This window comes from Glycine soja, chromosome 2, assembly GCF_004193775.1.
Source record: "Glycine soja cultivar W05 chromosome 2, ASM419377v2, whole genome shotgun sequence".
NCBI lineage: Eukaryota > Viridiplantae > Streptophyta > Magnoliopsida > Fabales > Fabaceae > Glycine > Glycine soja.
The window spans coordinates 4,130,955-4,152,067 of NC_041003.1; the positions used below are offsets into that span (position 1 = coordinate 4,130,955).

The following is a 21,113-nucleotide window of genomic DNA, read 5'->3' on the forward strand; positions in this document are numbered from 1 at the left end:
ATATCACAATATAATATTGGATTCCATTTTCTTGCATGCACATATATCACAATATCTCTCTTCTATGCGTTTGCTTTCTCTAAGTGAATGATTGTTGTTTTTCGAGGTAACAGGTGTGTGCCTGGCTTCTCCTTGTTTATAGCCTAGATGGGACTCGGAGCCTTCACTGAGTAGTGTTTAGTGTGGGCCCCGACCTCGTAAATGCCGTTTATTGCGTTATCATGATAATCATATCTTTAATATTAATATTTTTTACTTTCTTAAAAATTAGATGATATGACTTTTTTTTCTTTCTATCCGGTTGAAAATTGAAATCCAATTTAAGTACCGTTTAAATTTCACAATAAATAAATTCATGTATTAGTAGTACATTGTTCTAAATGAACTACATCTTGATAAATACTATTAAGTAAAAGATGAGATATTTTTTATTCAATTTCTTAAAGATGAGATTTTTTTTAACTTTATACTAATTTTTTTATATCTTAGTTCTTGAAGATAAATTATTCTCATCTCTTTTAACTTTTCTACTATTTTTTTTATCTCTTATTTGATTGAATTTCCTTTGTCTTATCTAATCTAAACTATGTTGCCCCTTCTATAAGGATGACAAATTATTCTTATATTTATATTTCTCACATTTTATTGTTATGTTAATTGAAATTGCAAAAATTTAGATTATTAAAATTATTATTATATTTTAATTATTTTAATTTATTACATTGATAGTTATTATATTTAATGTTCTTCTAAAAATAAATTATTAAATTTAATCGAATATATGTTTTCTTTGATTATCTTATATATATATATATATGATTTGAACCAAATAATACATGAACTATAACACTAAAGATTTAATATGATGGGATTAAAGAAATTATCTATAGGAATGTAAGTTCATTTTCTTTTAGTAAATTACAATTATTCTCTTAAGACTTGTCTTAATTATGCCTGGCATCTCTTCCTTTCTTTAACATTACCTTCTCCAAACGACATTAAGTTTTGGTTAAAAAGTTAATTTTTTAATCTTTTCCTAATTCCTTCTCTAAAATACACAAAACACCTGGAGTTCTCAACCTTCAACCACTACGTTACTTGTCTCTTGAAATCAACAACAAAACCACTATCACCGTATGCGAACTCCACCATGACCCCTCAATCCAAAAGTTGGAGGAGAAGGAGGAAGAAGGGTGAGAGAGGAACAAAGATTAGATGTTGACACAATTACATTAGTAATTCAAATATTCAGTATATACCAACTAATTCTCTTAGAGTCAAACCCATTTTAAGCATCGCAAATTCATTCCTAAATCAGGGACTGAACATCATACATTTAATACTTTAATCAAAGGATACAAATGTCAAACCACTTATTTTTATTAATTCTGTAAAGTTTACCTAGTTCTCAAATGTACAGTATCACAACAAGAGTTTGGAAGGAGTGGGATCCTTAAACATAGTCTAATAATTAACTAGTGAAAGTGAAGATACTATATCATAATGATCATGAATTTTTTTTGCCTAAAATTAACTGAAACTATATTAAACCAGGAAAAAAAGATTATGATGCACCATCAGCTAAACCTCGAGGCTACTTTTTCTTTTGGGTACATAAAACAGAAAACTACTTCCTTTCAAAAACAAACAGACGAGTTACTTTACATTCAAGTGGTGTGATAATCAAAATGCATAGGCACTGGCTTCCTGTGACAGTTCTAATAACCAATTGCCTCTAATTTATGCGTTATTCAAGCCCTAAACAGCCAAATGTCAATCTAATTTTTTACTTATGATTCCATGTACTGTGAGGGTGGAGGTCTTGTGTTGGTATTCTCAGGACCTGCAAAATTGTTTAAAACACATTTTACATGCAGTTTGAGCACCAATCAATCAGCATCATATTAGTGCGATAAAATACCATAGTCAAATCGAAATCTATGACACCCAGCTGGATCCAATTCAATAGGTTTTGCCAAGTAAAGGAAAGACAAGCCCAATTAATGCCAAGTGTGGAGAAATCTGAATGACGAAGTCATACCTTCAACCCCATGGATCTCCACTTCTCGCCTTTCTTGCACAAGGGCACAGCAGCAACACATCAAATGAGAAAGAAAATCATCAATAAATCCCCCCTGGCATAGAATGTAAATGGCTAATAAAACATAAAAGATACCAGAAAATACTAAAACAAGTCTCCATATAACTCTAAATTCCAAAGAGTACTCCAACCTTAACAAATATATTTTATATTTGATGTCTCCTTGTAAATTGATCCATCGGGATCGAATAAAAATAAATCAGATTTGGTATAAATTTCAAGAAGAAAAGGAACAAAATAGTAATACAGAATACTTAGATATATTAGCTAATAGCCACCAGCCAGCTGCTATCGCATGTTTACAAAATAGTTGTTAAGTTTATCCTTTGGAGTAATGTGAATGTCTTTCATCATGCAAAGGAAAACGATGGCTACAAATTTTTTATCTGAACATTTATAATACAAGGAAAAGAAAAGAGGGCACCTAAGGTCGTATTATGCAAAAGGAAGGAAGCATTACCCTGATGTTCAACATCTTCCGAAGCTTCCTCCTCATGCAGCAAGTATAGCAACAGCAAGATAAAATTAATGAATATGCCATTAATTCATTACATGCTTCTGCAGAAGCTGAAAACCCACAAAATTGAAATTATAGCAGCACGACCTCATTTTTTAGTGTGGCAAATGAACCAAATAGATAGTAAGAATAATATAAAAAGCAGAAAATATTATCAACTTAAAGAAAACCTTAGTATTGATTTAAATATATATAGAAGTCATGGCAACCAAAAAAGAAGTTTTTCGTAGGTGAAGAATCTATATTGAATTTGCATAATGATAGCAACTTGATCTAGTCTAATTCTAGCTTTGTTAGTCAAATAACACCAAGTGAAACAGAATTCAGATATAAATTCATCGTTTTCATGTTAACAATACATTATGGCTCACTTACATATTGGCCTGTTGTTTGCAACGGTAGCAATCTTTGACAATGTCCCACAAGGATAGAAGCATGTCTTAAAACCTGCAAATCAAATTATCCACTTATTACTTAAGATGAGAAGTACAGAAGGATTGGAGAGCTCTGTTGAGATTTTTTCCCCCCCTTATTCTCTTGTTTTAAGTGTTGCTAAGGGGACTACTGATCCTCCTTTATTGTATTTGATAACAAACTAGGGAGATCACTCTACAAAAGCTAGCTATTGTAGTTGAAGGGCCCAAAGCCTTCCCATACTTCTAATATGGCACTCAAGCTCCATTCCTTGCAATTGGATCCTAACAGTGTTTATCTTTTTCCTCAATAACTTCTTTGAAGAACAAGGGGTTATTATGCTCATTGAAACTACACCTATACAATTACTACAACTTAACTCAAGGAAAATGCGAAAAGAAATTCAAATCCAACAATTACCCTTACCAACTTCTATCCTCACTCAATCTTCATAGTGAAACACGTGTCCACCAACACAAATATATCATTTACATCATGTAAGCCACCTCATTCCTATTTCCTAAACATCAAATTCTCATGCACCTCAACAGAGGCATCCTGAGTATAAGAATATGTATGAAGATAAAGAATAACCACACAATAATAGGTGTAGAATATACAGAAAAAAAGACCAACTACCAATCTTCTACTGGTACAAATTAACAGATATGTGCATTAGGGTTTAGGGTGTTTTTCTGCACCATTCATGGAAAGGGTTTTGAAACAGTACTGCTAACTTAACTGAAAAGTAAATGGATGCAATTCTGATTAATAAGGCTACAGATACAGTGAACCACAATATACTTGTAATAACCCTCTGGGCGAAGAAAACAGAACAAGAGAACATACAAAGACAAGGTTCAGAACAACAAGCAAGTAAATCAGTATGCCAATCTTCCCGATGATATGAACCTCCAGTTGATAGCAGATCCTTTTCTGAAACTGATGATCTGGTTGAAACCAGGCAAATGAAGCATCAGACTCAATTCAATATAAGTAATATTTAAGGTAAAAACAGTAATAACTAAGGAAAAACATTGAGTCTTCCTAGAGGTCAGATATGTAATGGCTCAAAATTCCTTTAACTGCTATAAATTATAATGTTGGTCAAGTAGTTTTCCTGAGATTACCCAAAACACATGAAATCTGGACAAGTGTGATAAGATTACCCTGATGCGGAATGAGTGTCATTCTTTTTGTGGATTTTTTCATTGGAAGAATGAGCTTTGTCACCATTGGCATCAGAATAACTGTAGTCACTGTACTCTACTGTCTTGTGATTTTTTTTAGAATCATAAAGAGCTGCAACTTCTGTGACATCTAGCAAATGTTGAATGAATTCATACTGATGTAAATCCATATTTGCTTGTGAATGTTGTAGCTCTACTTGAAGTTTTTCATTTTCTTTTTTAAGTGCTTCGGTGAAAGAAAAGTTGGGGTAAGAACAGGAAAGAGTTTTCTTCAGCACCACAGCATCAGCTTTTTCAGGCTCAGGTTTCAAAATAACACTCTGCACCTTTTGCTCTTCATCTTCTAATGTATACTCACATCGATCCTTTTCAATAACTTCAAGTCTCTCCTGAATCTTTCAAATAAGCAAGTGATTGTTAACAGTATTCAGACCAAATTTATGAACACAAATGTCCATCAAAGTTACAATAAAAAGTAGATCAGTCTTTAGAAAGGTTCAGAAATTTGCAAATTCTGATTAATCCAAAAGCAAAATGCTGTAACTTGTGTGAAACACCATCATACCTACTCACAAACACGAGGAAAAAGAATTGGGATTTCACTAATGCTTGAATGATTACTGATACTGACTTTTATATGGATGCTTTTAGAAAAGATAACTAAGGCTATGATTGGATGCAAGAGAATGGACTGAAAGGAAAGGGATGAGAAGTCCTATTTAAAACATTTAAAAATAACCTTGATCTTGACTAATGAGTTGGAGTTCTACATTATTAAATGTCACCTTATCCTTATAGCATGTAGTGAAACACAAAGCATCGGGGGATATAGTTGTCAATATACATGGGGGGAGCAGACATAATCTCGATAAACTGAGTTTCAAAAAGAGTGGTTGCTCAAATCCCGTTGGGACAATTAATCTAAATGGATCCTTACAAATGCATATTTCATATATTCAAGAACACTGCCCAGTTTACTGAGTTGCATCTACCATCAAATAAACCACATTATGTGGTTGGCTTCCTGTACAAATTCAGCACATGCAAGTCACAGACCCAAGACCCTAAATTTTACGAGCCAAGATTTACATTTGCTACGCAGGATTTTATTGCTTCTGCCAGAGGACCAGCTGAATTACATCCCTAGGGAATACTTAAATTTCCCCCTAATAATGGAAAACTAACAGAGATGACTTACTCAAACAATGCAAATTTGAAGTAGGCATAACCTTAGCACGACAATGGTTGATCAACAGCAACTAAGATGTTCAAAGAATAATTCCAGTGACTAATGAGTATTGAGTAAGACAATTAAGTACAGCGAAGGAATAGCATATACCCTGAGTCGATTATTATCGACTAGCGAAATGAGAGGAACAAGGTGCAAGTATCTGTCAATTTCACTCTGAGCCTTCCTGAACTGATAAACAATGTTCCATCCCATGGCCAGCAAATAAAGATAGCTGCGGTCCTGACAACTATTGACCAAAATGTAAGACCTTCTAAGGGCATCTTCTAGCTGCTCCAGAGGCTCCCGGGTTTCGGGGTACTTCTTAAGCTCCGAGATCTTGAGCTGGTCCAGCAAGTTCCCTATCAACTTCAGATGCTGCGCAAATTGCCTGCAATTCTTCTTGTGCATCCGTGCTGTATTTGCAGCTTTCACAATCATCCCAATTAACTTCACTGCATCTATGCCCGTTAGCTGAGCCACATTTGCAATCTCCCCAAAATATTCCCATGAAGAAGATGCCATCCTCTCCTCAAATCAACCTAAAATATCCATCTACATCAGCTCACATCACAGTTCCAAACAAAAAAATCATAATCATTGGTGTAATGAGCAGAATTGGAAAATGAAAATGTATATGATTCTTTACATAAAGGGTTAAAATTAAAACTATTGTAGACTTTAGATGCCAGAGTTCATTTTTTACCTTTGATTATGCAAATAAATTGGCATCTCAAGCCTTTGAAATCTTCCCCTGCATGGCGTTCTCTTTACTCAGAAACAACATTGCCTTTCAAGATATTGGCGCTGCAGTGCAACACAAAAAAAATTGCAATTCAACCAGCTGAAAAAAAAGAAATAATTTGAGTGAGTGAATGACTCTTAATCTCTTATTCATTCACTTCTATAAACCGCAATTTTCACCCATTTCACAAAAAAACCTGTTCAGATTAATCACACTATTTTTTTTTGTCTAGCTTAGGAAAATGAAAAACAGTATCTTGGGTGTTGTCAGTTAAGAAACCTGTTAGAATATTCAAGGCTTCACGCTCACAATGCGTAACGGAATGCAAGGCTTATGCTTTAAACAAAAAGAGAAAAAAATCATTAAAAGAAAGAAGAAAAAAAGACTCACACGCTACACAACTACGTCAAAATCAGAAGGGAAAAAAAGGAATATAGAGTTCAAGTAATTGCAGGTATTGCTTTCCGTGGAGGGCCTTTTGTTGTTGTGTAGTAAGAAAGAAAGAAAAAACAGAAACGTGCCCTGAGAAACTGTTTCTTTCTCTCTCTCTCTCTCTGTTGTTGGTTTTATGCCTTACAGTTTCGGTTCTTTGTTGCTTTGTGGTGTTGGCCTCAACTCAAGTGAATGTAATAGCATGTTTGAAAACTCGTTGAGGATGGATAAATCACATTTGAGACGTGGAAGTTATAAATATTAGTTTCTAAAAATCACGTTCGAAACGGGAAACCAAGCATACTGTAAGTGCTTCTGTTCTGTGTGATGCCATCGCAACACAAGTGTTAATTTTCGTTAATAAAAGAAATGCGCTGCAATTTATTTTTTCTTAACCATTGAATCTATCTTATATTTGTTTTGACGTGTCCATAGCCCCATACTCTAACTTGATGGACAGCGACACTGAAGATGAGAATGTGTTTTGTTTGGAACTTAATTCGGGCAGAAAACTTTCAAAGTAATCCAAACAAGGCGTTTAAAATATCATTAGCTGCTGGTAGTTGACACCGACGCGGGACCAATGTATGTGAATGAATGAGTAGCTTGTTTTGAGAAAGCTCTAAAGTGATTAGTGCCTAGCCACCTACCTCTCTTAACCTCTTTTTACCCCCAAAATGGGGGAAAAGATTCTCGTTTTCACAAAATTGCTTAAGATTTCAGCCGTTCATCAATTTTAATGTGTGAAAGGTAGAAAAATATGCATCAATAGTAAGATAAAATACCATGTCAATAATTTCTTTATTGTTTTTAATGGTGATGGTACTTATGCTTTTCTTTAGATAATTTTCAAAATATATGAAATAAAAATAAAATAAAATAAATTTTAATTGAAAGGTTTTAGATTAAAGTTAAGGTACAAAAATATATTTTAAATTTAATCAAAATGAATTTAATTAGTTAAGTCAATTTTCTAAATTTACGTCAACGTATAAAAAAATAACAATATCGAACGACAAGTTTTAAAATTTAATAAAGGAATTCAAATAAGGAAAAATGTCAAACTTAGCATGAAACATATGCCTACTTCAAACTCCTCCTCCTAATTTTGTGGAGCAGCTTTTTTTTTTTTGGAACAACTATTCTCACTACTAAATTGTTATTGGCACTACTAATTATAACAATTTGACCATTTTACCATTCTCCATTTTTCCTACACCCTCAATTATTCTCCCTTTCTTTCTCGCTTTCCCTTTCCTCTTTTATAACTCACCCAACCCTTCTCTCTTCCTCTCTCATTTCTCCACCTCTTTTCTTATCTCTTGTCTCCCTCAAACCACTAATGTGCTACTTTTTTTACATAGCAAAATCATATTTTGGTTATTTTTTATTTTGAATAATTTGTAAAACAAAAACATGTTTCTATTTTGTAAAGACTATCAGAAAAAAATAACAACGAAAATATGTTTATATTGTACATTACTAATTACACATTGAAAATGTATTTTTGTAAAGGAAATGGGTTTCCCAAAAAAACACGACAAAAACACATTTCTGTTATATAACTATCAATGTACAACAGAAATATGTTTTTGTTGTACAATTTTTGACATGACAGTTTTGGAGTACGGGTAAAAAGCACCTACATGAGTATGCAATTAGCAAAATCTGGTGGTGCTAATAGTAGTTCCCTTTTGTTTTTATTCTGGCTGATCCTCCGTTGTAATCTGGTTTTAAGCCCCTTTCACTCTTAAAAAAAAACTCAAGATTCTGAAATATGGAATAGAATATTTAAAAGAAAAAAAGGTGACACTGCAGAGGAAGGTTTCTCCCAAGTTTTGCGAAAGTTTTTTATATGGTTGCCATAGAATAATGTAAAACACCAATATATGAAGAGGAAAAAAAGTAAATTTTGTGATGTTTAATTTAAACTTTTCTTATCGTAAGAATTTCAAATGAAAACATTCATTAGAAGTAAAGATAGACAAATTAAGTGGGTTAGACTTGGAGTAAAAGTTATGGAATAAGAAAAAAAATCATTAGATGATATAAGGCTATCACATTATCTATTATTTGGATCAATAGTTATATGACATGTATATGATCAAAAGCTTATCTACTAAATTAAAGATATATTTAGTAACTATCTAATAATAATTAATTATATCATCTCTTAATTTAAGAGATTTTAATTATTTATCATCATTATTAACTGGCATCATAAATGATGTGGTGGTCGTACCACCTATTAATTTCTCGGTTGAGAGGAATATGAAAACCAATCAGAGTTTCATTCTTTTTTCGTGAATGAATAGTAGCATTAGCCAATTATAAACTGGTAAATGTAATTAACACGGAACACATTCTTTTACGTGATTATTTATATGATACCCTCACGTAAAAGAGAGGTCAACATAAAAATAAAAAATTATAAACGAATTATTAGACTATGTTAATTTATTAATTTTTATCTATTTTGTTATGATATCTTATCTCATTAAAAATGTACATAAAAAGAATTAACCATTCACAATGTAACATTCAATTCCGTGTTGAACGTCAATTCTATGATTCTATATGGCAACTGTCTTGCACAGGTTAAAAGCAATCTCCGTATTGGATTGTCCGCGATCCATATTAATGTTCTGATAAATGTTTGCAAAAGTAAAGGCAGAATTTAATTTATTTATCAATAAATGTTAATGATTAATTTGTTAGTAAAATAAATTAACCTCACAATATTTTTTCTTTCTCTTTCTTTTTAACTACTCAACCAACTTTATATTTCTAATTGAATTTGAACTTGAAATATGAGACTTTAGAGACATCTAAATGGATAAGTTTGGATAGGATACTATAATAAGGATTTGGATCCTGTGAAAAAATAATTGCATGCAATGCGGTTAAATTTTATATCACATACTTTTGTTTTGTTTCTTTTTATTGATATGTTATTTAATTAATAATAAAAGGTGTGTGGTGAAATATAAAACTGCATTCCTACAGTTATTTTTTACTGCAGGGGATCCAAATCAACCGTGCTAGAGCAACATTAGTTCAAGGTAGTCCCTGTATCTATTATCAATGCCCAAGTTGTATTTCTGAAATAATTCTGTAAAAAAAAAAGAAGAAGCAATAAATGCCTATTACTCGCAAATAAGGCATTAAAATGAAATGATATTGAGCATCACTAATGTCTAGTTCGATTAGAATGAACTACACAATGCTTTCTCCATATCTAATTATAAAAATCTCTTTAAAAAATTATTTATTCCTTTTTATAAACTTTTGTGTAATTTTTAATGTATTAATCAGATTTTTCCTACATAACTTTATTCAATTATTCTCTCTAAATATTAATGAAAAATAAAGGGATAATTTTAAAATTATAGTACAAATAATTGATAAATTTAATGTAATAATTACTTTTTCAAGAGACGTAAATTAGTTGAAATTTTTTTATAATTAAGGACGGAGGGGTATAAATTAGCACAGAATGTTCCTAATTTTTTTTATCTTAACCCTCCGATTTATCAAGAAAAATAAGTTTTGACTAATCCTAAGTTTGACCAATATATAAGTAAGTAAAGTCTGACAAAGTAGTATTCAAATGATTCAACTTTAACTAGTATATTAATCACTTGTTTCTAACTATTTGAGTTTCTTTAAGAGCATCTACAATACATCATAGTTATTTAGATGAATTGCTTATCATAATTTTATAGAGTTTTACAATTTTGCATAAATTTATACATTTTATATGAAATTCACTCCAATATTAAGGTTGTTAAAGTGAGTAATTAAATTAATTTTCAGGGTCCTATAATAATTTTAAAATATTTTATTTGATATAAATTTGTAAAACAATGATACTTATATAAGGAACGCTATATCATCTACTCCAATAGAAAAAAATTAAATAACTTTACTTAAAATTAAATAACTCATTTAAACAGTGATTTGGAGATATTTTAAGTAATCTTTCCGCTTGTGACGTTGATTCACTCGCTGCAACTCCTCACAGCCCATTAATTAGCACACTGAAAATATGGAAAATCCACTATGTGTACTAATCTTGATACCTCGCCATTCATTAATAATTCAAATACTCGTTTTATCTAGAGCATTTCACAAGGTTGGTAAACAATTTTGTCGTCATTATTTTAAGAAGTGGCGGAAAGATTACCTATATCTTACCAGCATATACCAAAGCATATCATTATTTGTTAGACTTCAGACTTATTACTCCATACTTGTTAGGATATTTCAGTGGATGAATAAATTAGGGGCGTTTAGTTTGATTGTTTTTTGTTTTCATTTTTACTAAAAATAAAAAATGGTGATGAAAATATATTTGGTTGGATTTTTGAAAACATTTTTAGTGAAAATGAAAATAAGAAATAACTAGAAAATGAAAATAATAAATTTTCATTTTCAGTATTTTCAGTTGAGAACAGAAACCTCATTTCGATTGAAATGAAATTACGGTGGTAATGAATGTAATTTTAAGCAAATATAAAAATACACAAAAACAAGAAGTCAATATATCATAATTTTCAATATTTTTATTTCATAAAAATAAAAAATCAAACCAAACATATTTTCAGAATTCAAATCTTTTAAAAATAAAAACAATTTTCAAAAAATAAAAACAAAAAATAAAAATATAAACTAAACACATCCTTATAGTCCTCTTCAAAAGACAATTTGTGTAACCATAATAATTAACGCCGCAAGGGAGGACCTACACAGCCAAAATTCAATCAAGGAATTAATTTCCTTTTTAGCCTGTTGCTTTGGGAAAACCTTGAAACTCATGAGTGATCTTCGTATAATAGATGGTAGTATTGTGTTTTTCTTTGACTCAAAAATTAATTTTAAGAGATTAAAATTTGATGAATTAAGAAATTGGGAAGTAGTTTTTTTATTACAGTAAAAAAAACTACATTGAAAGTGTAGAAATGATTAACGTTTGTGTATATATATTTCTTATTTGTCAATTCATCAATTTGATGAATGATGAGTGTGCTTCCATTTTTGGGGTGACATGACTACTTAATATTCGCCTAGGATTATTACAAAATCAAAAATATTTCTAATGATTTTTATAACATTTCTTTCCAAAAACATAAAAATAACAAATTTGAAAGTACATCTGTTATCTGTTACTGTACATGCCGTCGTTATCTGTTCTCTCGGTAATTTTGCGAAGCGCGGAACTCACGTGCGAGTGCTGAATTAATAAAGGGGCGAATCCGTATTTTTGCGCATTGAATCACTCATGAGTTATGACACGAGGGTTGCCACCTTCTCAGGGCACAGCCTTCAAGTAGGGGCAAATTAGTCATTCAGTTATTATGAGTTTTCTTATTTCTTGTCCAAAATACAAGATTGCCTTCCAATGAAAAAATAGACTTTAAAAATATTTAATGAACATGGTCTTTTCCTCTATTATTTCAACAATATTAATTCTATAATAATTATCTTAGATTTTTTTATTAAAAATGATAACTTTTTTGACTTTTCTAATTTTTTTATGAATAAGCATAAAATTATTTAAATTTAATTATTAATTTATAATTATGTTAAATATATAAAGAATTTTTTTTATATATAATAAAAGATCTCGTAGTCTATATAAAAAATATTCTTTTAATGATTAACAATACTTCTTTTATCATGCATGTTTTTTATACTAATAATATACATTTATTAAACTCTTTATAAAAATAAAATAAATCTATAACAGTTAATTATAAATTAATAATTAAAATTTTATAACTTAATAATTTATTTACCACATTTATTAAATATATATTTATTATTTATAATTCTAATAATTAGTTTTCCTATTATAAACTTAAGAAAAAAAAATCTATTTACAAACTACAGTACAATTTTTTTTTTGTTGACTGAAACTACAGTACAATGTATAGTAAGAGGAAAACAAAAACAACAGTAATATAAAATAAGTTAGTGATATAAAAGTTATGATAACAATTTTAGAAGTGATATAAAACTAATTTCTAATTAATTTATTAATGTAAAAAAAACTTTTACATATCATTGTATTAAATTCTAATTTTAAATGTATTTAATTTGATAATTTTATAGTGAAGTATTATTTGTCTCCCTTAAAAGGTGTAACTCTCAAAATGCCAGAACCCACTCATTATAAAACTTTAAAACCTAATTAATGTAATAAAATAACCAAATAAGGATAGCGACGAGAAAACAAATAATCTCCAAATTTGAACCTCCCGAAATGTATCAATGACTACAACGGGACCCACAGCACGCCACGTCATCAAACTTAGATCGAGTTCAGCGAAATTTGGCGGGCACCTTAATGTGTGACCAAATTCAAATTTCATTCACTCACTTTCTTAATGTTAAGTTTTTATTTTTCCAATTTTGTGCGTTTATTGGGAACAAGAGAAGAAATAATAATGGGGAAGGTGTCGCCGAAAGAGAAAGGTTGGAAGGTTAAGGTTCGGAGCTCCGGGAAGAACAAGTACCTCAGGCCCGGAGCCCTGGCTCAGCTTCGGTGCTCCAAGCCTTCTTCAGGTTCGAGTGGTGGTGGAGCTAGTAAGTGTTGCTGCACCGATCTCGGAAAAAAGAGAGTGGCGTTTTTTCACACCAGAAAGAGTGGTTGTGGTTGTGGTGGCGGTGGTGGTGGTGGTTCTGCGCATGGGTATTATGGGGAGAAGAATACTAGGGTTTTCTATAAGAGTCCTTTGATGTTGTCGCCGGTGAATTTGGTGAAACACAACGGTGGTTTCTTTGGGACCCCCAAAACCCCTCGCCTCGACGATTCGCTATCGGAATCGTCGAAGCTTGAGTCTCTCCCCATGGATTTGTTGGTATGTTAGGGGTTTTCTAGAGTTGTTAATTTAATGAGTTTTTCTCTAATTTGGGTATTTTGTTTGATATGTGAGCGTTTGGATGGAAATGGTGCGTGTTTGTTGTTTCCGGGGAGCTAGAAGGGGAAAAAGAGATTATTATTATTTTTCGAATGAGTTAATTGGAATAGTGATTGTGTGAATTGAAGGTTGCGTTTGCGTTTCTCTGTTGTTGAAAACCAATGTTAATGGGTTACGATCTTAGGTTCTGGAATTTGGGTATGTTAATGAATGTGTTGGGGCATACTTGTGTTCCTATTTGCTTGCCTTGCTCTTGGTTGTGTAAATTTTCGATTTGATGTCAGGGAAATTGTTGATGTGTCCTTGGATGTTTGATGTTTTGCATTTGTATTTTTTGTTTTGACTCATTTTTATTATTTTTATTTTGCTTTTGATTTGTTGAATTTTATGGCTTGCCAGTGTTTTATGTATTTGTAATCTGTAGGTTTCAGTGATGTGTTCTGACTTCTTTGAACGTAGTAGCATGTGTTAATACCATGATAAAGTACTCATATAGGAATATTAATTTGTTGATTGCACAATATTATCCTGCATATTTGCTTTGAAAGTGGTGCAAACTACTAATGCCATTGGAAAAACTGATTGAGATTGATGAGGAGGGATGGTCCCTGTTTCTTCTCGCTTGCTTTTATTGATTTTGTATGCTCAATTATATCTGGTTTTCTTTTTATTTTTGCGGAGTATATTATTATAACTGGAATCTCTTTCTCTATCTCTCTTGTGTTTGTGTGTGTCTTTATTGTTTTAACCTACATGCTATTTTTAATTATGGAGGAAATCAGGAATTAGTCAATCTTGTTAAATATTATTAAGGTTGTCAATATCCGCACAACTACAAACACAAACATATGCAGTCTACTTTTTTATATTTGCATTTTACTGTATTCAATCAAATGGCTTAGTTATGTATTAATTCTTATCTGTTTGAACTATTTCTGTTATGTTGACCCATTCTCTCTGACTTAATTGAGGTTAAAATACTATGCCACCTGCACCATGACCAACTGAGGGCTGTCTTCCATGTTTCTCAAAGAATTAGAAAAGCTGTAAGTTGTGTCTCTGCTGTGTTTATATGCCTTTAAATGTTCTCTTACGATTTTGCTATAGTTTTGGCTACTTTTTAATGACTAACTCTTTCTAATATTGTTAGGTTATAATGGCAAGACAGTTTCACTTCAATAATACTACTCCAGATCGCTCTCGGCAAGAGATGTTAAGTACAACGACTCCTTGCCCTACTGAGCATTGGCCTTTTTTGTGGTAGGTGTTTCTGACAGTAAGGTCCGGTTTGGATAAACTTGTCTATAAACACATATAGGGAAAGAAAATAAGAAGGGAAAATGAATTAAGGTTTTTCCATAAATTAAAATCAACTGATACACCTTAGCTTTTGGAGAAGTTAGATAAGAGAGCTTTTACAAAAGTAAAGCGCATAAGTTGATCTTATCTTGTAGAAGAAGCTAAATTCATTTTTACCTTTTTCCCATAAGTACTTATGGAGAAGTTCACCCAAATGTGGCCAAAATATTTGCCTGAAGTTTTTAATGCAGGTATTCATCACATTGCTATTAATTTTTGCAGCAAGGGTGATGGGAAGGGAATTAGGATTCCTAGCCCACACACACCTAAAGCACCTAGACATGGGCTTCGACCTTCTTCTCGCCTAAAAATTTCTGAGATGCAGCAGGTTACAGCTGTTCTTTTCCCAGAGTCAACATTCCCTTCTCACTGCTTGGTGCCATCAGTTATACCAAAGCCCCTATGCAAATCTTTGGCTTCGAATAGAGTTCTCTTCTATGAAGATGAACTATGCCAGGCAGTTGCTCAGAATAAACTTCGCTGAAGCAATTGTCTTCGAAATTCCTTTTTCTTTGCTGCCTCATAGTCATGTTTCTCTGCTGTGTATATTCTCTTTCGGTCTCTCTAGCAAATGTTAGGATAGTAAAAAGGCAATTTTGTAGTCTGTCTTGGGGCAGTTTAGCTGATATTTCATATGTCTAAATAGATGTGGAGGGTTGGCTATGGTTGTGGTAATAATATTTATTATATAATCATTACTTGTATATGTTTTGTATGCCTGGAATAATTGCGAGTTTCCTTTATAAACAATTGAAGGATCTTCCGTATTAGAATCAAAGGCTGTGCTCTTTTACCTATATGCTTTCTTGATTGCAATGAGTATGTTGAAATATGTTGGCAAATCGAAGTGCAAGTTGCTTCTACTTTTAGCTACAATATTGTGATGGAGAACGACCAGTGGTTGCATGTATGCTATCATGCTAGATGGAAATTTATTGAATTAGTTTTTCTTAAGTTAATGCCTAATAATCGGTTGGGTGGAACGTCAGGCAAAGGAAATGCTACCAAATGGCTGATATGTCAGGTCTGTTTAGTTGGGTGAAACAAATTTTTAACTGTTCAAGTTCAACATAGACGTTCCAAATAATTTAATTTTAGATTTTTCATTGGAATGTGTTTGCAGTAGAGGAAATTGATTGAGGATATTTACCAAAAAGTCACTTATAGTACATTTGGATAAAAAAATTTAACTGAAAAAAGTAATTTATTAGATAATTTAAATTTTTGTAATCTAGAATTTGGATGTTTTTTTTATGAAGAATTTAAATTTTTGAAATTTTAAAACAGAATTTTAAATCGTTAAAAATGTGGAATTTCAATTTCCTTCTAAAAGGTGAGAAATTGAGATTTTTTTCTTATAAAAAAATCTTCAAAAATATTCGCGCATTTCCTTAATAACCTTTGTCTTTTCTTCTATTCTTGAAAGTTTCCTAAATCTTATTCTCCAACTTGGATTTTTTCATCGCACCAATGATCCTATTCTTCAAACAGAGTTCATGAAACATTGACGTAGGAAGACATGTATAACTAGCACATCAATCATATATTTTTTTCTCTTTGCATTCATTTTTTTTTTACCCTCACAATTTTAGTTTTTTTTATTCAAACAAAATTTTAAAAATAAAAAAATCTTAATTGAAGTATTTGAAATTCTTAAAATTTAAAATTTTTCACAATTTTAAATCTCCTCATCCAAACACACTTAATGTATTGTGACATTTCACTGTAATTATGAGTTGTCATTTTTTAACCCTTAAACTTAAATCTTAGAAATCGTTTAAGTAAAACTTAAACCAATGCATCCATGTATTCTGATTTCACCAAACAAAAATAAGAAACATATATTCTGATTAGTAGTGATTAGTTATAGATAAATCCTGCAATTGGAAAATGCTGTGTACCCGTGCAATCCAAAACTTGATATATTATATCAAGAAAACTTTTTCCCTATATGGATATTAGGTCACATTCTATATATATTTCCATAACATAGAGGGGATGGGAGGGAAAGAGCAGGCTGTACGAAAGATTAGAAGAGGAAGATTGTATTTGATAAGAATAGAATGGATTTTATTTTATTCCATCCAAAACTCCATCAGAAATGATTTTCAAACATAAAAACAGTCCTACAAATTCTCGTAGCTGCATCATCTATCCGTCACTATTTGCAAGGTATTTGACTGCATCCAAGCTTAGTTTAGTGTTTGTAGTGCTCTGCGTCAAATCGTCAAATCAAAGTGTTGTGGTCGTTATTGATGAAGACTAAAAGGACAGGACGGAATGATTTGGGTCCCAACCACAAGCTTCTCAGACAAATCGTGAAATCGAACGATTGTAATTATTGTTTTACAAAACTTTGTACTGACGTGAACCATAGTTTTTAATCTGAACCCACAATATTATTTTAAAAAAAAGTGAGTCCATTTTTTATATATTACATATAAAGCATAAGAGGGATATATGATGTGTATCTTTTTTTTATATTTTTTATAAGGGGGTATATATGATATGTATCTGATACAACGACATAATTATTCTAAAAATATATATATTCCTAATTCTGCAAATCCAAATTAACAACATATTTCTTAAGCATTAGTAAAAACAAAATAAATATTATAAACTATTGTCATCATAAATCACATTTCACTGTCTATAAATAGGAATAGTATCAATTTAATTCCTTTCTTTAGATTATCCATCTAGAGGACAATTTTTATTTTTTTTCATTAATAGACAATAATTCTATGTCTTCACATGTAGCTGTATAAGATTTTCGTAACATTTTTATAAGTTTGAATACTTCACGCATACATATCAATAAAATATTAGAAAATATCGTTATCAGATATGAATTCATATACAAAATACGTAAAGCAAATTAAAGTATCAATGTCTGACAAGTTTAACCTCGTTTCACAGCCATAACTCATCTCAATTGAATTACGAAATCGGTACAAAAAGGAGAGTATTTTCAAACAAACTTATCAGGGTTCTTTTTTACAAGCTTTATTGTAAGTTCGCTCTGTGCGGTGAACCATGTCCAAGAACACATTTAGTTGCATCTTCACATATTCTTAAGGACAAAGAATTACAGACAGGGCCTGGTCCATGTACTATCCTTCACCTGATCCACAAGCAGCAGTCACTCATGGAATCATAATTCATAATGTAATTGTAGAGTTTTAAGCTAAAAAATAAAAAATAAGGTGTATTTAATATATATTAAGAATTGAATTTTCATTATTAGGTTTAGATGACTTAAATGTAAAATGAAAGATTATGTTTTATTAGATGAATCTTATTTGAATGTGGATACATTCAAAGTTATTTTTGTTTTAACTTCCAAAAGAACTTATTTATTATAGTTGATGATAATCTTTATTATAAATAAAGAAGAAAATTAGTGAAGAAGATAAACATGAAGAGAAGAGAGAATATGTGAGAAGAGAAATTGTAAAATAAAGTTACTTTGTTGAGATAAAAATATCTTTGTGTGAAAGTATTATTATTTCTTGTAACCATTGAATGGGGTACTCGGATTTATAGAATGATATACTATTTAGGGTGGATTACAATCTTGTAATCATTTTTGTAATAAGTAAATACTTTTAAAAAAATTCTGTGGACGTAACCAAGAAGTGTCGAACTATGTTTAATTCTTGTGTTTGTTATTATTTTTTCTATGGTGTAATTTTTGTTGTGTTCTCACAATCTTTTATGGGTGTAGATAATTTTGTTTGTGGGAGCGTTGATTACCCAACATTAATTTGATTGATAATCCTTTTCTTTCTCTATCATAATAAAAATGTTAGTACCTAATATAGGCTTCTTACCATGAAATTTAGCTATGGTGACACAACAGAGTATAAGGCTAAATTAGATGAAGAAACTTACCAAATTGATTGTGGCGTTGGATTAGTTCATTGAATTCACTATAGTTTTTAAGGTAGACAAGCCTATCTTCTGAAAGTTTTTTGTTGAGAGCCATAATTGAAGAAGAAAGCTTGGAGTTGTAGACTGTGGCTGCCTGGTTTATTGATTCTACATATATAATCCCTTTGTCTGCCTCCCCTTATTGTTCTTTGCAGTGGCACACATCCTAATGGTGATAGGCTCATTACTCCAATCTTTCTTGCTCCAAATTTATAAAGTTTCTTTCATTAAATTGCATGACATTTTCATCAAATTGTGACATAAACTTCTTTTTTTCCTGAGGTTAGGTTCAAACCTTAGTGTCGTCATTATATAACAAAAAACTTATAGCTTCTTTTATTTTAAATCCTAGGTTGTACCAATTATTGTTTCTTTTGAAAAAAATATTTTGCCAACAAAATGATGGATCGAACCTTTCAATGAGTTAATATTGGTTATTAAAATGCATTAACTGATAATATAGTTGAAGTTCACATGACATTGATATTTATTTCTATCTTGAATTTAAATATTTTTCTCATCAAAAGCATAGCTGTAGAAAATTTGAAGATATATTGACTAGCATACTTGTATACTCTTCAATATTATACTCTCTGTGGAATGGTGTCAAAAAGTATGTTGCAATGTGCTTTTTGCTAGAATGAGAGCTGTCTTCTCCCTCAACTGATTTCAGTTTTCCTATGTTACTCTTTGAACATATTCAGTTGATCCTCCACTGACAACACCGACTGATACAACATAAATGCAAAAACTGTTTTGGAATAGTTGTAAAACAAAGTTGAAAATAGAATTGAAATATTAAAAGACGCAAAGACAATGGTGGTGGCTGCAGAGTGATGTTACTGCTATTTCTACCGTTAGAGGATCATATCCTGAGCCGGCAGAGGCAAAACACACCCCAGTTAAGAGGTCTTCGATCTTCAGATTTGGATCAAGATAGGGTGGAAGGTCTCCTTTATTCCAAGTATTTCAGCTGAAATTATATGCAAATTTCTAAGCATAACGAACCATGACAGCATTTTCTAGTGGCAAATTCTATTTAGAATTATGTTATTCATACAACGCTACTTTCTATGTCTATCTCTTTCTGTCACATCAATTATTATATCTCGTATTTTTGTCTGTTATCGCCTCTTTGATGTATAATTTGTTGCGCAGAAATCATTTCTCTTCTATTTGTAAGCCATTGCTAAACCTTCCTGTGGCCTCTCCTCCAATGAAATCCCTCCCATATGGTTTGAAATTTGCCTTCACTATTGTTTCAATATATTGAAACAACAATTATATTGATGTTTCAACATTAATATATTTTGATTGTGATGTGACTGTTACAGCAAATGGATAAAACAGAAAAACAAAAAAGCATGCATCAAGAGATTTAAGGGATGAAAGCTTCATCATGTGATTTGAATTTGACTCTTATGCTACGGTTTCCTGCAGCAATAAAAATTTACAATGGCGATTGCTTGACATATTTTGTTGATTCGAACTCAATATCCATTTACTTGTTGGTATTAGCTACTGCTTAAGTGAGGCACCTGTAGTTATTCCACCATTAGGAAATCTTGTCTTCATGTTTTTTACGAAACATGGCTCATACATATAATGTGTTTCCTTAAAAGTACCTGTTAACATGCATAACTAGTCATTTTTCCTGTTGATAGGAAAACAGCAATCGTGCAAATGCTGCTTGGACTCCAGCTTTTACTTTGGGAAAGTAAATCTTAGATTACATATAGACTATGCTTGGAAGATGGTATCTGTAACCTTTTAAAATGACTTATTAAATTATAAGTATTCAATAAAATATTTTAAATTAGCTTATTGAATCATAAGTGTTTGATAAAATTAGATGTTAAAATAGTAAAAAAATGTAAAATAATATATTTAAAAAGAATAATAAAAAAATTAAATAAATATTTTAAGAATAAAAAAAATATAAAAAAATTAAAAGACAACATTTTAAATAATGTCAAAAGCTACTAAAAATGATAAATGCAATTTTAAAAAGTTTAATTACCGAATCCTCAAACAAACTTTTTAACTAATAAAAAAAACTAAAAACCAACTCAAATAAGTTTTCTAACAGTCTAGTTTTTTAGATAACTAGAAATAGTACTGTTTTTATCAATTTAATGAAGAGAATGGAAATTTTTTAAAACTATTATGGTAAGAGCATTTTCTAGAGTCTCAACATAAGTTTCCAATAAATCCCTTGTCATGAGACATATTTGGTGTGTTCATCACAAATACGGGTCATCATCAAAC

General features: G+C 31.1%; 2 protein-coding genes and 1 pseudogene across 10 annotated transcripts; 1 reads left to right on the forward strand and 2 right to left on the reverse strand.

Annotated features, from left to right (window-relative positions):
• Nucleotides 1–1,362: 1,362 nt before the first annotated feature.
• LOC114381316 (protein MID1-COMPLEMENTING ACTIVITY 1-like) lies at nt 1,363–6,979 on the reverse strand. Of its 9 annotated transcripts, none has more exons than XM_028340555.1 (9): nt 6,586–6,979; nt 6,157–6,257; nt 5,562–5,992; nt 4,202–4,617; nt 3,882–3,982; nt 2,994–3,065; nt 2,562–2,668; nt 2,042–2,135; nt 1,363–1,843 (listed from the first exon to the last, which is right to left on the reverse strand). In XM_028340555.1, exons 3-9 carry the CDS (start codon nt 5,973–5,975, stop codon nt 1,791–1,793), a joined length of 1,257 nt encoding a protein of 418 aa, XP_028196356.1. In that variant the 5' UTR covers nt 5,976–5,992; nt 6,157–6,257; nt 6,586–6,979; the 3' UTR covers nt 1,363–1,790. The 9 variants fall into 9 exon arrangements, 7 of the variants coding, with proteins under 7 accessions (XP_028196356.1, XP_028196346.1, XP_028196364.1 ...); XM_028340545.1 differs by having other exon boundaries at nt 6,157–6,294; XM_028340563.1 differs by having other exon boundaries at nt 6,475–6,979.
• A 6,073-nt stretch (nt 6,980–13,052) lies between these two features.
• Nucleotides 13,053–15,706, forward strand: LOC114381357 (F-box protein At4g35930-like). The gene is made up of 4 exons (XM_028340598.1): nt 13,053–13,490; nt 14,522–14,596; nt 14,701–14,810; nt 15,132–15,706. The coding sequence occupies exons 1-4, from the start codon at nt 13,077–13,079 to the stop codon at nt 15,391–15,393; spliced, it is 861 nt and encodes a 286-aa protein (XP_028196399.1). The 5' UTR covers nt 13,053–13,076; the 3' UTR covers nt 15,394–15,706.
• A 2,319-nt stretch (nt 15,707–18,025) lies between these two features.
• LOC114369656 lies at nt 18,026–20,246 on the reverse strand (annotated as a pseudogene).
• Nucleotides 20,247–21,113: the final 867 nt, after the last annotated feature.